We start from the raw sequence: 17,583 nt of genomic DNA, 5'->3' as shown, positions 1-17,583 counted from the left end.
ACAAACATTTCTTTTTTGAAATTTTTTGTTTCTGAAAAAAATCATGAACATTAGTTTTGTTTACAAAAAATATTAATTGTATGAACCGGTTTTGAATTCATTAACATTTTTGGAATCAAAAAAAATTGAATCGATGAATTTTTTTTAAAATTGGGAACCAAATTTAGAAAACAAATATTTATTTTTATTTTTGTGAACATTTTCTAAAATGTCATGGACATTTTTTTTCAGATTCCCAAATATGTTTTGAATACACGATCATTTTTTCAAAATTATGAACATGATTTTATTTCTCGACCATTTTTCTCAAATTGTGATTTATTTATAATTTTGCGAACAGTTTTGCAAAACCATCAACATTTTTTGAATCTGCAAAACATTTATGATTTTCTAAACATTTTTTAATTCACATATATTTATGATTTCTCAAACTTTTTTTGAAAACTCGCAACTTTTAGAATATTTAAATCCGAATTAATTTATAAAGAAGAAATAAAATGATTTTATTTCCCGACCATTTTCTTCAAATTGTGATTTATTTATAATTTTGCGAACAATTTTGCAAAACCATCAACATTTTTTGAATCTGCAAAAGAATTATGATTTTCTAAACATTTTTTAATTCACATATATTTATGATTTCTCAAAAAAAATTTGAAAACTCGCAACTTTTAGAATATTTAAATCCCGAATTAATTTATAAAGAAGAAAAAAACAGAATGGGAAAAAAGTACAAAAAAGCAAAATGAATAAAACAGGGGAGTGAAGCCTCGCACAAGGGCCGGCCCATGAACGAATACATGGGTGGGACATGCGTGAGAAAAGAAGGGTAAAAAATCGTGGAAGCTGGGGATCAGGCAGCGATTTTTAGTCCAAAAAATTGAATCGTTTTCTCATTTACGGGTGACATTGGTGGGTAATTTTTACCAACTTAGAGGATAATTTTAATGACGGACGATCAGAAACCTAATTTTCTTTATTACCAACGTCACCAAACCGTGGCCCGCAAATCAAATAGACTCTTGGGATAATATATGCCAATGTGACTCAGCCTTTGCTTTGAGTAGAAACGTACCCTGCTCTGACTGCTGGTCATCTGGGGATGCTTTGACTACCTCACATGTCTCGACAGAGGTCAATTCAAAATGTTTTGTCCAGCATATATGAAAACGTTTTTGACACCAATGTAGTGTTAAAAACGTTCTTATATTTTAGGACAGAGGGAGTAAGAATTAAGTAATCAGACATGTTATCATTATAGTGCAGGGATCGATCTAAATCCTCCCCAAGTACCCATGTCCTGAGACAAAAGTCTCCTAATCCCCTTCTCCTCCACAGTACACAACTTCTAAAACTCGCCATCACTACACTACGACTGCACTGAAGCCGGGCTTCTTCTCCAGGTAATTACTATTTCTTTTTTCTAGGAAAATATCCTCGCGGGATAGCCAAGTAGTGTGCTCCTCCAGCGATTTACAGTTAAGGCATAGATTTGGCGCCGACGACCCTCAAGATTACTGCTTGAAGCAACTGTGCAATTTCCCCCTGCTTGTCTGGATCTTGTCCATCCTCCTACATCTTCTGCTGCTTTTGGGTTCGGACACCTTGAGCCTGGTGATTGTAATAATAGGACATGCGCAAAAACTATGTTATGCTGCTGTCTCGAGGACCTTGCTTGGTTACCTGAGACTTTTATGTTTGGCTGCTGCTCTTTAGTTTCTTAGTTTCTTTTGAATTGTTGTAAGTTAAAACTGCGGGTTTCTTTAATGCAAATTGACGAGGAGGCTCTCTGTTACAAAAAGAAAGGTGTGCCCCTGCATCATTGCTAGCTTTAATTCCCAAGACCTGATCTTGTTTAGAATGCATCTATAGTGGTATCTTTCATTCAAATAATTTCAATATAATTTCTGAGAGAGTGGTTTTGTAAAATGTATCATGCTAAAGTGTAGTGTTGTGAAATGTTTTCCTAAAGGTGTTGTATTCATAGTATTTTTTTAAGTGTATTGCCATATGATATTTACTTGTCTTTCATCTTCATTGAGTAATCTTGGAGCCATGTCTAATAGCTTCATAAATAATGCAGTTGCACTTTTTCTTGGTTCAACAGTATCTTGTTTGTAACTGCAAATGGATAGCCAAGCCGTCACCCCAAGAAGTGAACTGGAGCGTATGCTATATGATAAAACCGCAGAACCATAGGCCCTACCATTATCACTTCTGGAGCACATCACTAGCGGTTTCGCTGATGACAAGGAAACTGGGTATGGTGGCTTCGCAAGGGTTTATAAGGTTTGAATATGGTAACTCTCAGTTGCAAATGTCTTGATCACAATTTATTTGAGAGTTGGCGCTGCCAACACATGTTGCTGTTATAGGGAATGCTTGGCAATGGCACACTTGCTGTGAAGAAGCTTATTGAAATGGTTGATATTGATGAGAAGAAATTCAGCGAAGAGGTTCGTTGTTTGATGAAGGCAAAGCACAAAAATATAGTGCGGTTCCTGGGATATTGCTGTGACACACAAGGGGAAATGCTAGACTGCGAAGGAAAACTTGTCTTGGCAGAAGTACGACAAAGGTTACTCTGCTTTGAATATCTACCTAAAGGGAGTCATGATAAGCAAATCACCGGTAGGATCATATGGAACTATTTGGTTGAAGCATCAATATATTTGGCGTTTAATCGTTAAGGACTTCATAAGTATCTCAAACACTAAACCAGCTTTCTTCGCTGCCGTTTTGTAGATGCATCTTGTTGACTTGAATGGAGAAAGCGCTATCAAATTATCAATGGAATTTGTGACGGTTTATATTATCTTCACCAAAAACACATCGTTCACCTGGATCTTAAACCTGCAAACATATTGCTAGATGATAATATGATGCCTAAAATTGCTGATTTTTGTCTATCGAGGTGCTTTGATGAAAAACAAAGCCAGACTATTGCTTCAAAACTGATTGGAACTATGTAAGGTTGCTATGAAAATTGAAATCGCTTTTGTTATGTATGAGTTAATGAATATTGATCCCTTTTCCCATTAATCAGTCAGATTATATAAATATTCATGCAGGGGATATGTGGCACCAGAATTCTATGCGCGCAGGAACATCACATTCAAGTTAGACATATATAGTCTTGGCATGATAATCACAGAGATACTAACAGGAGAGAAGGGATATGCTGATATTGACAATGTAAGACGTGTCCGTACCAACATGAAGGCTGATTTCAAGATTACTGAGTTACATTACTTTGTGTAATACCATTCTTCTATTTCTTATCTGAGAGACACCATTCTTCTATTTAGGCATAGCTTAATATCATTCTTTGATCACATAGTAATGCAACATGTAGGTTAGGTGAAAAAAATCAAACATCTTTTCTGCAGGTATCAAGATAATCTTAAAATTTCTAGATACGTAGGAATAGTGACGCCAGTTGCAACAATGCATCTACATGTTACAATCTATTACAATCTGGCTGACAAATATTTGAGTTGTAAGATTTTGCCATAGTACGGCATGCTAAATTGTCCTTAGATGTCCACTATTATAAGATGTTCTAACTTTTTCTGATTCGGATGTATATAGACGCATTCTAGTATGTTTCTTCACTCATTTCAGTCCATATGTAGTCCATATTGAAATGTCCAAAACATCTCATATTTGTGAACGGAGGGTGTACAAATTAAGTGATATATATTTACGTAGTGGGACGCTATACGTAGCATTTCCAATATGAATGCTCTTCCTTTGCCAGTTCGAGTTGTTCGTTTTAGCTAAGCTCACTGCGTTTGGTTGTAGCTTGCTATGCGACTATTAATCTTTGTCATGGCCTGTTGCTTCGGGGGGTGGCATAAGTGTTTTGCAATTATTTTAGGTCTCCTCACTCTTTTTTTTTTATGCTTTCTTTGGATTTTGGCACTCTGCTTTACATGAAGATACACAGATCTTCCATGTGTTCCTTTATCAGATACGTTGGTCCTTTTCATAAGACGTGATGGCAATTTCGCAGGTACTTGAGAAGTGGAAAAGTAGGTTGGATCAATCACAGGCAGACACACAACTGGTACAAGTACAAGTATGTGCTGAGATAGTAATAGACTGCACCGACTTTAACCCAGCAAAAAGACCAGATACACAGCATATAATGGATAGACTTGGTACAACAAAAAGTGCAGATGAGTCTGCTACTGAAACTGGGGCAAAAATCCAGGTAATTAAGCTTAGACAAAAATCCAGTTAGTTAGCTACCATGTGCCAAGTGTGTTCGTAGGTAGGTGTTTTGGTTGTTGTGGTGAAGTTCTTTTTTAAAAATAAAATAAAACTGGGTTGTTGTGTTGCCGATTTGTACTGTAGGATGTTGTATTCTTTGAAGGGTTTAATTTTGTCCTACCGTCGCTTTCTCAAATTTTGGAGGATCAAACTTCTTATGTTTGGGGATATTGCATTTTTTCCAAGGTGTCATTTTCACAACAACCTTTTATCAGCTGCAGGTTTGCACTTTCTTGAAGGACTTTAATTAAAAAAATCATCTATTAACTTTGATTTTGGTATAAATAATCTCAAACTTATTTTGTTTCCAAGAGATGATGACAGTGATACATGTTCGATCAATTCCATGTACTTACAAATACTATATTTTCTTTCAGTTCACAGCTGTGCCCCCTTGTCCCACAATTGATCCCAAGAATACGATGGTTGATGCATTGAAGATATCGACAAAAGAACTGTACAAGATGGCATATCAAAACACATGTTTCAGCTCCACGCCACACAATGCCTCTAATATGCAGCAAGATACTGACAGAAGAGAAACAGCATCAGATGTGGAAGAAGCACTGATTGTCGGGAGAACTGAAGAAAAACAGAAAATAGTGGCTACTTTATCTGGGAGAATAACACCAGAGTTTACTGTCCTTCCAATATATGGCTTTGGAGGTATTGGCAAGACAACCTTGGCTCAGTTAGTTTTCAACGATTCCCAGTTCATAGACTACTGTAAGGTGTGGGTCTATGTGTCCCAAAATCTTGACCTTGTGCGATGGCGGAAAGCGTCATACCTCAACTCGAGGGGACGCCGTACGTGTTTATAGGCAGGCGCACCTCCCTGATAACGCATACAGTTTAGATTACATCTTGGAGAGGAAGCTAGATAGAGATAAGATTACAAAGGGAAGATAGACTCTAGCTAACTACCTAACCGAACTACCAAGATATGCATGGCAGGATATGGTGAGGCAGCCCCTTGTCACGTACACAGCAATATGGTGTTTGACACCCTCCCTTAATCACAACTTCATCAAGTTGAGATTATACTTGAAGTTCTCAAAGCTTCATATGGGCAAGGCTTTTGTAAACCCATCTGCAACCTGGTCCTTGGAGTGTATGAACCGAATGTCTAGGAGTTTACTAGCAACTCTTTCTCTGACAAAGTGAAAATCTATCTCAATATGTTTTGTTCTTGCATGAAAAACTGGATTTGCTGAGAGATAAGTTGCACCCAAATTGTCACACCACAGACATGGAGCTTGAGTAGTTCTCGCACCAAGCTCCCTAAGAATGGACTGTACCCATATAATCTCCGTCGTAGCATTAGCCAGTGCCTTATACTCTGCCTTTGTGCTAGACCTGGAAACAGTAGCTTGTTTTCTGGCACACCAGGAGATCAATTAGATCCAAGAGACACTGTAAAACCACCCGTGGAACATCTATCATCCAAACATCCTGCCCAATCTTAGTCAGAAAATGCACTAACAAAAGTGGAAGATGACTTGCTAAAATTAAGGCCAATGCTCATAGTATCTTTCACATATCTGACTATACGTTTTGCAGCAGTCAAATGAACTGTGGTTGGTTCATGAAGGAATTGACACACCTTGTTGACAACAAAAGAAATATCAAGTCGTGTGAGAGTTAAATATTGAAGTGCGCCCACTAGACTTCTGTATTTTGTGCTGTCTTCTGAGCTCAAGGGTGTTCCTTCTGTGAGAGACAATTTTTCTGTACTAGACAAAGGAGTAGTGGTAGGTTTACAACCTTGCAACCCAGCTTTTCTTACCAAATCATTTGCATATTTTTCCTGGGAGAGATGAAGTTCATCCTTGTGCTTCTTTAGATAAATCCTTAGGAAATAGTGCAAGTCTCCAAGATCCTTTAGAGCAAACTCAGCACTTAAGTCCTTCAACAGTCATGTTATTGCCTCATCACATGAACTTGTGACAAAAATATCATCAAAATATATAAAAACAAATATTGATGTATTGGACTTACTGTAAATAAACAATGAAGTGTCAGACTTTGAAGGAACAAAGCCAATCATTTGCATCTTCTTGCTGAGACGAGAATACCATGCTCTAGGGGCCTGTTTCAATCCATACAATGCTTTATCAAGCCTGCATACATGAGAGGGTGCATGTTTGTTTTCAAACCCAGGAGGTTGTTTCATGTAAACCTCCTCTTCCAGAACACCATGAAGAAACGCGTTCTGTACGTCTAGCTGTTGAAGACTCCATCCCTGAAAACAACAATAGATAGGACAAGGCGAATGGTTGCAGCTTTTACAACTGGACTAATGGTGTCCTCATAGTCTATGCAATATCTTTGTTTAAAGCCTTTAGCAACTAGCCTTGCCTTGTAACGATCAACTGTTCCATCAGACTTTCGTTTGATCCTAAAAACCCATTTGCAATCAATGAGATTTTTACCTTGCCTTGGAGGAACTAAATGCCACGTTTTTTTCCTGTAGTGCCACATATTCCTCATGCATTGCATTTCTCCACTTCTCATCACCAAGGGCCTCCTCAAGTGTGTTGGGCTCACCTGGTTCACCTGTAGAAAAAATCATACCATATTTTGTTATGTGCTTGCAATCAACTAGCTTAGTTACCCCTGACTGCAGTCATGTACGGCGTTGTGATGCAACGGGGTTGTTCTGTGCCATAGAAGATCCCGCGGATGAGTCCTCCTGTGCCAGATCCGAGGCGGATCCGCCTGCACCAGCAGTTTTGGCAGGTTCCGAGGCTGGGTGATCTTTTGTGGCTCGCGGCTGAGGCGTTAGAGAGGAATCCGGCACAGAAGATCCCACCCGACCAGTACCCACGGGTTGGCAGGGATCTGCACCTGATCCCATGCCTGCCACAGCTGGGTCCGCGCCAGCCGATCGCCCCGCGTCGCACCGCTTGTAGACAGCCGGCTGGCTGCCGAAGCGCGAGCCGATTGGGCCGGTGGGAGCCGGGCGCATGGTAGCCGCTGATTCACGCGGACTGGTGGAGCCGCCACCACCAACCACAGCTGGTCGCGTGGCCAACATGGAGCCGGTCGCTGCTAGCGCGCCGGATGCAGGGTTGGGTGTTGTCGCTGCTGTCGCGCCAGGATCTGAGGTGGATCCGCCAGCCGCCGCTGACATGCTGGATCCCGAGGTGGATTCACCCGCCGCAGCTGGCGCGCTGGATCCCGAGGCGGAATCTGCTCCCCCGCCGTGACACATGCGATATGGGCAGTGTGTTGCACTGTTTCCTTTGCTGTTTTCACCATTTTCTTCACCGTTTTCACCGCTATGATCTCCCAGAGCATCACAAAACTCATGCAAATAGTTAGGAGGATTAGTCAACAAATGATCATCGCAGTTATCGTGCCCCCCTTGATCATAACCAGAAAGGTGAGGTGGAAGAAGAAGGATTTCTTTGCGAAGTAAGGCGCCAGCGTTAGGCTGTAGATAAGTAAAAGGGAACTTTGTCTCATCGAAAACAACATCTCTAGAGATGTAGACACGACCCGTAGAGATGTCAAGGCATTTGACAGGTTTGTGCTGAGCTCTATACCCAAGAAACGCACACTGTTTGGAGCGAAACATAAGCTTGCGATTGTTGTAAGGGCAGAGATTTGGCCAGCATGCGCATCCAAACACACGAAGAGATTTATAATCTGGTTTTGTGTGGAGAAGCCTTTCTATGGGAGTTTCATTGTTGATAACCCTACTAGTAAGCATGTTGATGATGTGAATGGCATTAAGGAACGCTTCGTCCCAAAATTTTAAGGGCATCGAAACTCTGTCCAAGAGGGCAAGGCCAACCTCAACAATGTGTTTATGCTTGCGTTCTGCTGACCCATTTTGTTGGTGAGCGTGGGGGCATGACACATGATGGGAAATTCCTAGTGTTTGGAAGAAGGAGTTTAATTTTTTGTATTCTCCTCCCCAGTCTGATTGGACAGCAAGAATTTTTCTGTCAAACTGGCATTCAACAAGAGCCTGAAAGTTTTTAAAGACTTGGAACACTTCTAACCTTTTTTTAAGAAGGTAGAGCCAGGAAAACTTGCTATAGTCATCAATAAAGCTAACATAGTATGTTGTCTACCAACGGAGCTTGGGGCAGGACCCCACACATCAGAAAAAAAATTAACTGCAATGGTTGAGTAGAAACACTGGTGGAAACAGGATAAGGGAGTTGATGGCTTTTTGCTCTCTGACAAGCATCACAAATGGTTTCAACATTGTGCTCACCAACAAACAGGAGCTTATTCTTTTTGAGTAAACGATCAACTAAGGAAAATGAAGCATGCCCTAAACGGTCGTGCCATCTTGTGGCTGAAAGCTTGATAGCACCACAAGCTTGTTTATTGTATCTTCGAACCTCCGGAATCAACGGATACAGGCCTCAAACACATCTACCTCGATAGAGAGTTTTCCTCGTGACCTAATCCTTGATCAAAAAGAAGAAGGGGTGAAACTCAATATAAACATGATTGTCAAGGGTGATTTGATGGACATATAGAAGATTATTGTCGGTGCTAGGGACATGCAGCATTTTCCTAAGATGAAATTGTCTATGTGGAGTACGAAAAACTGAATGGCCAATGTGACGTATCCTCATACTTGCACCACTTGCGGTGTGGATCTGGTCCTTGCCATGATACTTCTCCTTGAGTGTTACCTTCTCTAGTTCACCGGTGAGATGGTTTGTCGCGCCGTTGTCAAGATACCAGTTGGTATCGACGTCATAAGAGCTGTCAGCAGTAGCAACTATCTTTTCTTCATCTTCAGAGGAAGCCTCATCCTCATCGAACTGGTACCAGCAGTCCCTCGCTGTGTGGTCCGGCTTGCCGCAGATCTGGCAGCGCACTGCGTCTGGGCGCGATCTGGAGGACCCGCCGCGGCGGCCCCTGGTGTTGGTGGAGTTAGTCCGTCCGCGGCAGTTGGACCCGTCGTTGCTGCCGCCGCTCCCTTGCTTGCCCTTGGAGCGAGGTGGACTACGATGGCGTGAGTAGCACCGCACCCACGCATTGCTGTGTTAGCCGACGACTTGAAGCAGCCCGATCCCTGGTACGGTGCCACCCTCTAATCAAAATTACTAAGCATTGCAAAGAGCTCATCGAGGGATACCGGGGAGGTTCGGGCGTCAAGGGCGGAGACGAGCTGCTGGTAGTCCATGTCAAGGACGTGGATGATGTAGGAGATGAGTTCATCGTCCTAGAGAGGCTTCCCGGCGGCGGCCAGCTCGTCGGCAAAGCCGCGCATCCTGGCGAAGTAGGTGGCGACGGTCTTGTTGGCCTTTTGCGCGTTCACCAGAGAGGTTCTAATGTTGTTGACGCGACTGAGTGACTGCGAGGAGAACATCCCCGACAGTGTCGTCCAGATCTCGCGCGCCGTGGTGATTGCGGTCACCTGCATGAGCACCTCCTTGGTGAGGTTGTCAGCAGGTACCCGAGCACCTTCTGGTCCTCTCGCGCCCAGATGGGGTAGAGAGGGTTCAGCCCAGTCGATTCCTTCCCATCTTTATCCTTGGTGGAGAGGATCCTGGCGGGCTTCGGTGTAGTGCCATCGACGTAGCCGAAGGCGCCCGCGCCCCTCAGCTGTGGCATGATCTGCGCGCGCCAGAGGACGTAGTTGGTGCGGGAGAGCCTCTCCGTTACTTTGCCGTTGAGGCATGCCTGGGAGGCACCGGAGGAGGACATCATGATTTGCACTGGATGGAGTTTTAGGGTTTAGACGTTGTGGAAGAGAAGGGCTCTGATTACCATGTGCGATGGCAGAAAGCGTCGTACCTCAACTCGAGGGGACGCCGTACGTGTTTATAGGCAGGGGCGCACCTCCCTGATAGCGCATACAGTTTAGATCACATCTTGGAGAGGAAGCTAGATAGAGATAAGACTACAAAGGGAAGATAGACTCTAGCTAACTACCTAACCGAACTACCAAGATATGCATAGCAAGATATGGTGCGGCAGCCCCTTGTCACGTACACAGCAATATGGTGTTTGACAGACCTCAATAAAATTGGCAACTCTATAATATTACAGTTATCAGCAGAGAGCCATGTAGCTGAAAGGCAGATGGTACATAATAAACTTCAGAGTGCTGCTTGTTGATAAGAGGGTTCTTATTGTCTTAGATGATGTGTGGGAGAAGAATCCAGATACACTAAAATCTTTGAAGTCTATGCTAAGGCTTGGTGTTGCTAGCAGTCACAGTTATTGTAACCACGAGAGATGAAGCCATTGCAAGGGAAATTTGTCATACAATTGAGCCATACAAGCTAGAGATTTAACAGACAAAATTTGCTGGAAAATAATAAAACAGAAGACTGCCTTTAAAGACCGAGTCGACAAGAAACAATTGAAGCATATAGGAAGGGAGATTGCCACCAAGTGCGGAGGTGTCGCCTTAGCAGCTCAATCATTTGGATACGCTCTGAATGGCAAGACGTCTGATGAATGGGAGTCGGTGAGAGACAATCATATATGGAACATATCTACTTCGGAGGACCCATCGTCCATAAATAATGAAGTGCTTGCATCCTTGCGGTTAAGCTATAGCCATATGTCTGAATACTTAAAGTTGTGTTTTTCCTATTGTGCAATATTTCCAAAAGGTCACAATATAGTGAAGTATGATCTATTTCACCAATGGATAGCTCTTCGACTCATTGAGCCATCTAGGATATTTGATTCTATGTAGCTCTGCGAGAAATATATTACACAACTTTTGGGAATGTCCTTCCTCGAATATTCAAAGTCACCTTCAGTGAGTTACTACATTTTTTTTCTTCGAAAAGGGGGGACTCTTCGGCCTCTGCATCAGAACGATGCATATGGCCACATTTATAGATAAAATAGGTTCAACAAGGTCTTAAAGTGTTGCAAAAAATAAAAAATGGCAAGCTCACACAGAGCCACAACGCCAAAAACTAAAGGCCCAAAAGCCACAACCGGCTGGCAAAACAAAAGATAGGTAAACTAATCGCCTATCCTATTACATGATCGCCATCCAAACCGGTTGAAGATGTCCCGCGCTACCATCTTCCACCAGACAGATCCAGTAACCAAACGCTCCCTGGCCTCTGTCGGAGTGAGTAAGGATCACGTACGGATCAACGCGGTAGCCCGGAATAAAACCTGCAAAAAATGAATAGTTATTGTTCTGTTAAAAGCCAAATCATTTTGGCAGTTCTAAATTGCCCATAACAACGCACGTACTCCTACACGAATGTGTGTAGCTGTTTCGGACTCTATCCCAACAAGCCATGTTCCAAATAACGTGCTGACCGAATTCGGAGGAGTAATATTAAAGGCAATTTGCACGGTGCGCCATAAAACTCTTGCAAACGGGCAATCAAAGAAGAGGTGCTTGATAGTCTCATCCCGATCACAGAAACTACACCTAGTAGATCCTGTCCAGTTGCGCTTAACCAAATTATCCTTCGTTAAAATTACTTGTTTATACACAAACCACATAAACACTTTAATATTCAAAGGAACTTTGACTTTCCAAACATGTTTGGAACTAGGAATAATACTAGAGTTAATGACATCGATATACATCGACTTGACTATAAACTCTCCAGACCTAGTAAGCTTCCAACACAACTGGTCGGGCTGATGAGCTAGCCGAACCTCCATCAGTCTACTCACCAAATGAAGCCATGATTCCCACCGGTCGCCAACAAGCACCCTCCTAAACTGAATATTAAGGGGAATGGACTGCATAATCATTGCAACAAGAGAATCACGACGCTGAACAATACGATACAGGGACGGATACTAGAGCGCCAACGGCGTTTCACCAAGCCAAGTATCCTCCCAGAAGCGAGTGGTGTTGCCATTACCGACAATAAACTTTATTCTATTAAAGAAGGCGGCTTTGACTCTCATAAGCCCCTTCCAAAACGGCGAGTCAGTTGGTCTGACTGACACCTGGGACAAAGTCTTGGACTGCAGATACTTACTACGGAGAATCTGCGCCCACGTTGCCTCAGTCTCAACTGACAATTTATAGAGCCATTATTGAGAAGACATCTGTTCTTGACTTCAAGATTCTCGATACCAAGGCCCCCCTGGTCCTTTGGTCGACAGATGATATCCCATTTGGCGAGTCGGTATTTTCTCTTAAGTTCGTCACTCTGCCAGAAGAATCGGGATCGATAGAAGTCCAGCCTTTTCCTAACCCCAACTAGGAATTCAAAGAAGGATAAGAGAAACATAGGCATACTCATGAGCACCAAATTAATAAGAATCAATCGGCCTCCATATGACATGAGTTTTCCTTTCCAGCAACTCAGTTTCTTCTCAAATCGATCCTCGATGCACTTCCACTCTCTGTTTGTTAGCTTACGATGGTGAATGGGTATACCTAGGTACATAAAAGGTAAAGCCCCCAATTCACATACAAAAAATTGCCTATAAGCCTCTTGTTCGTCCTTGGCTCTACCAAAGCAGAACAACTTGCTTTTATGAAAGTTAATCTTCAATCCAGTTAATTGTTCAAATAAGCATAACACCAACTTCATATTTCTCGCTTTTGCCAAGTCGTGCTCCATGAAGATGATTGTATCATCATCGTACTGCAGGATGGACACACCACCATCAACTAGATGAGGTACCAAGCCACCCATCTGACCGGCCTTCTTTGCCCTTCCTACTAGGATCGCCAACATATCAACCACAATGTTGAACAAGATAGCAGACATGGGATCACCTTGTCTCAGGCCCTTGTGTGTCTGGAAATAATGACCTATATCGTCATTCACTTTAATTCCAACACTCCCTTTTTGCGTGAAAAATTCTACCTGGCGCCGCCAAGGTTCATCAAAGCCCTTCATGTGTAAGGCTGTTGAAGGAACGGCCATTTGACTTTATCGTACGCCTTCTCGAAATCCACCTTGAAAATAACTCCATCAAGTTTTTTTGTGTGAATCTCATGGAACATTTCATGAAGGACCACAACCCCTTCAAGGATGTTCCTGTCCGGCATGAAAGCAATTTGAGTAGGTTGCACCACAGCATGCGCAATCTGTATGAGCCTAATCGTTCCGACCTTTGTAAAAATTTTGAAACTAACATTGATAAGACAGATGGGCATAATTATACTATTCTTTTCAATTTTACGTATTTGAGCTCACATTGGAGCAAAAGCATATTATCATGTGCATATATATAATAGTATGGTGCCCGTGTTGTAAAAAGAATGCAACTTAACAGAATCATAAGTATTATATTGTACAAAGATGTGAGGTTGTGCTCAGCAAAAAATCGTGACAAAATATAATCATTTGTGAAATGCACAAATGAGATGAATTTGCACAAATTGTTGCTCTATTTTGGCACCAGATTCGTACAGATTAAAAAGATATGCATAGTTTACAAAATACCTGTGCGTGTTCATATATACTCTGATACTACACACCTCCGTGAGTCTTTCAAAAAATGCAACTGCGTGTAGTTTCTAATGAGTTTACATCCCATATGAGCCAAATATCAGCACCTTGAAATTCTCATAGTCCAGAAGGGTAGTGTCGGAATTAAGGTGAACGATGACATCGGTCACTACTTCCAGACGCATAAGGGGTTGAGACAAGGGGATTCCATGTCACCTCTTCTGTTTAATATTGTGGCAGATATGTTGGCCGTTATTATTGGCAGGGCTAAGCAGCATGGCCATGTAGAGGGTCTAGTTTCTCATCTAGTTGATGGAGGGGTGTCCATTCTACAATATGTTGATGACACTATTCTATTCATGAAACATGACATGACTAAGGCTTAAAAATCCCCTATTTGAACAATTGTCTGGCTTAAAAATCAATTTTCATAAGAGCGAGGTGTTCTGCTTTGGAAAGGCCAAAGACGAGGAACATACATACAGAAAATTGTTTGGATGCGAATTAAGTGCTTTACTATTCAGTTATTTGGGTATTCTGATTCATCACCGTAAGCTATCCAATAAAGAATGGAAATGTATTGAAGAACGAATTGAAAAAAACTTAGCTACTGGAAGGGCAAGCTGATGTCATCTGGCGGTCGGCTAGTTCTGATTAACTCAGTACTGAATGTCAATGTTTTTACTTTCGTTCTTCGAAATTCCGAAAGGGGTCCGAAAGCGACTTGATTTCTTTAGATCTCGTTTCTTTTGGCAGTCTGATGAGGCCAAGAGGAAATACCGCCTCGCGTGATGGGATATCCTGTGTCGACCTAAAGACCAAGGGGGCCTTGGTATTGAGAACTTAGAAATTAAGAATATATGCCTTATGAGCAAATGGTTATACAGGTTAGAGACAGAGCCGGAGGGCATGTGGTCTCAAATTCCGCGCAATAAGTATTTGCACTCGAAAATGCTAGCCCAGGCTACCATCAGACCCACTGATTTGCCGTTCTGGAAGGGACTTATGAGAACGAAGGACATGTTCTTTCGTAGGGTCAAATTCTTGGTTGGCAACGGGATGTCAACAAGATTTTGGGAGGATACGTGGTTAGGAGAGATGCCTCTACCCTTACAATATCCTACCCTCTACAATATTGTGCAACGCAAGGAGGATTACATAGGTATCGTCCTTCAAACTATCCCCTTGAACATCCAGTTCAGACGTACGTTAGTGGGTGAGAGATGGACAGCCTGGATGCACTTGGTTCGGAGATTGATTGAAGTTCGACTCTCCGACTTGCCGGACTCAACACAATGGAATTTAACTAAAAATGGGATATTTACTGTGAAATCTTTTTATATGGATTTGATTAATTCTGTCCCCCTCTCAAGGTCATTACATATATGGAAGGTTCCTTTGCGGATTAAAAATTTTATGTGGTTTGTCCACAAGTAAGTAATACTCACAAAGGACAACCTACTTAAGAGGCGATGGGTAGGCAACTCGCGGTGTTGTTTTTGTGCTCAGGATGAGACAATACAACATTTATTTCTTGAATGCCCACTTGCCAAGTTACTTTGGAGAACGATTCATATAGCTTTTAATATCAATGCTCCAGTAGATATTGTGTCTTTGTTTGGGACGTGGTTAGCTGGGGTTGAACAGATCACGACAGCTCGTATTCGGATTGGAATATGCGCGTTATTATGGGCTATATGGAACTGCAGAAATGATATGATTTTTAACAGACAACACAACTTAACTTTTTTGCAGGTTATCTTCAGAGTTACAACTTGGATCCGTACGTGGTCCTCCTTACTCACTCCTATGGACTCCAGGGAGCCTTTGGTTATTGGGTGCAACCAATGGGAGATGGTGGCTCGGTTTATATTCAACCGGTTCGGATGGCGTTCGCATAACAGGATAGGAGTTTAGGGAGCTTATTCTTATAATTACCGTATCGATTGTCTTTGTCCGCTTGTATTTTTTCAGTTTTTGTACTTTGTGTTGCTCCGTTTGCGAGCTGTAAGACTTTCATGACGAGACTTTATGGATTTTTAATAAGAGGGCCGCATGCATCATCATGATGCAGAGGCCCGGGGTATGCCTCCATTTCCAAATAAATAATTCTCATAGAAGTGATATTTGGCATGTGGTCAGGTAATATCAATTATGTACTGTTTCGCTACACATGTGTAGGTTACCATACTTGTTAAAGTGTAAAACTAGTCATTGTTCTCCATATTTGTACATCAAGGTCAATGAGTCACTGTACATCTTTGGAGATGGAATAAAAAATTCACGTGAAGAGGCATTGCATGGGTGTGGCAAATTTGTCACTTCGTTGATGGTGCTCCTGCGCTATTGCCAAGCAGTATCCAACATGGAAATGAAACTAGCTTGCTATTATGGGAGGGAAACTTTTGGTCTATGGGGACATATGCACCCTATATGAGAAAAAATTAGTAATTCAACAAAAAGTTGAAAATTTCTGAATTTTCTTTTTAAAATAAACTTGACCTTTTATTTTACTCGTGAGAAAAAAAATCCACAAAAAAAATATCCCGTTGACTTCTTTTCAAAAAAGACAATTTTTGGCTAATATAGTGTGAATAGTGACCTATAATAGCAAATAAATTTTGTCTTTTTTGCTGTGAGGTCAATTTTTGTTTTTTTTCGTTGAGATTTATATACTAGTGCAAAAGTAAGTCAAGTGTTTTGTCAAAATACTTCTTAGCTATTTTGACTTTTTATTAAAATATTAAAAAAATCCCATATAGGATGCATATACAACCAGGAACCAAAGTGTATTTCCCGCTATTATGGTACTTCCTCCCATGGAAGAGCGGCCAACTTTTTTTGATTGATCCTCCCATATATTTGTTTCTTTAGTCCACTGTACTAACTAATTTCTTCTTAACCTGTACAGGTTCGATATGAAATACTAATCCCAAATGGGCATGAAACAAATCGTACAGAATTTTCTATTAAATATTCTATATGATTACACTTCTGTACAGTGCTACGAAAGTACTTCTATTGATAAATATACTACTATAAAATGAAGTAAATTCAAAATTCTGACACCATTAGGTATTTTTGTTGCAGAGTGATAGACATCGGGTCAAAGATGTTGCATTGTTCACAATGCATGACCTAGTGCACAATCTCGCCAGAAGGATGTTGGCCGATCAAGTCAACGATAAGGGCGGTGCTGGGGGAGACAGATGCCGCTATGCATTGCTCACGGACTGTACGAAGCCGTTGCAGTTGTCCATGACTTTTCCTGCAAATATAAAGGCGTTGCATTTTCTTGATTGTCGCAAATTAGCACTTCATGAGGATGCATTTTCACTAGCTACATGCCTCCATGTCTTAGATTTAAGTCAATGCCTTATTTGTAGGTTACCTGATTCCATTGGTCAACTGAAGCAATTAAGATATCTTCATGCTCCAAGGATCCAAGGTCATGTGATTCCCAGTTGTATAACCGAGCTCACAGAATTAAATTACCTCAACCTTAGTGGCTCCCGTAATATCTCGGCATTGCCGGAGTCAATTGGTGACATGAAAGGTCTGATGCATCTCGACCTATCAGTTTGCACTGGAATACGTAAGCTTCCAGTATCATTCACAGATCTCAAGCAGCTAGTGTATCTGGATTTATCATACTGCAATATATCTATATCAGAAGCTTTTGTTGGCTTTACCAAACTTCAATATTTGAATTTATCGGCAGGAATCCCCCTCACTCACCGCTACGCTGAAGGCTTGCCGCGATGACGCCGTCCTCTGGCGTAGCCGGTTCCCCCCTGGCAAACGTAGCCACATTGACGTATGGCTCGGTGTCCTGCATCTGTAAAAGTGTGTATGTATGTGTAGTGTAGGGGAACTGTTCCCCGTCCCCGCCCTATTGTGCTGCGTAAACAGGCTCCATATATATATTCAG

The 17,583-nt window shown here is 41.7% G+C and overlaps 1 protein-coding gene and 2 pseudogenes across 1 annotated transcript; all 3 read left to right on the top strand.

The window, feature by feature from the left end:
* The first annotated feature begins 2,378 nt into the window (after positions 1–2,378).
* LOC119308933 (inactive protein kinase SELMODRAFT_444075-like) lies at positions 2,379–3,261 on the top strand. The gene is made up of 3 exons (XM_037585081.1): positions 2,379–2,578; positions 2,915–2,968; positions 3,072–3,261. Exons 1-3 carry the CDS (start codon positions 2,379–2,381, stop codon positions 3,259–3,261), a joined length of 444 nt encoding a protein of 147 aa, XP_037440978.1.
* A 739-nt stretch (positions 3,262–4,000) lies between these two features.
* On the top strand, positions 4,001–11,452 carry LOC119308932 (annotated as a pseudogene).
* Positions 11,453–16,781: 5,329 nt separating this feature from the next.
* The window catches only part of LOC119308930, a 22,089-nt pseudogene continuing 21,287 nt past the window's right edge, over positions 16,782–17,583 (top strand).

The sequence above is a fragment of the Triticum dicoccoides genome, chromosome 5B, assembly GCF_002162155.2.
Source record: "Triticum dicoccoides isolate Atlit2015 ecotype Zavitan chromosome 5B, WEW_v2.0, whole genome shotgun sequence".
Lineage (NCBI taxonomy): Eukaryota > Viridiplantae > Streptophyta > Magnoliopsida > Poales > Poaceae > Triticum > Triticum dicoccoides.
The sequence above is the reverse complement of the archived record's forward strand: the minus strand, read 5'-3'. Positions and strand labels throughout refer to the sequence as shown.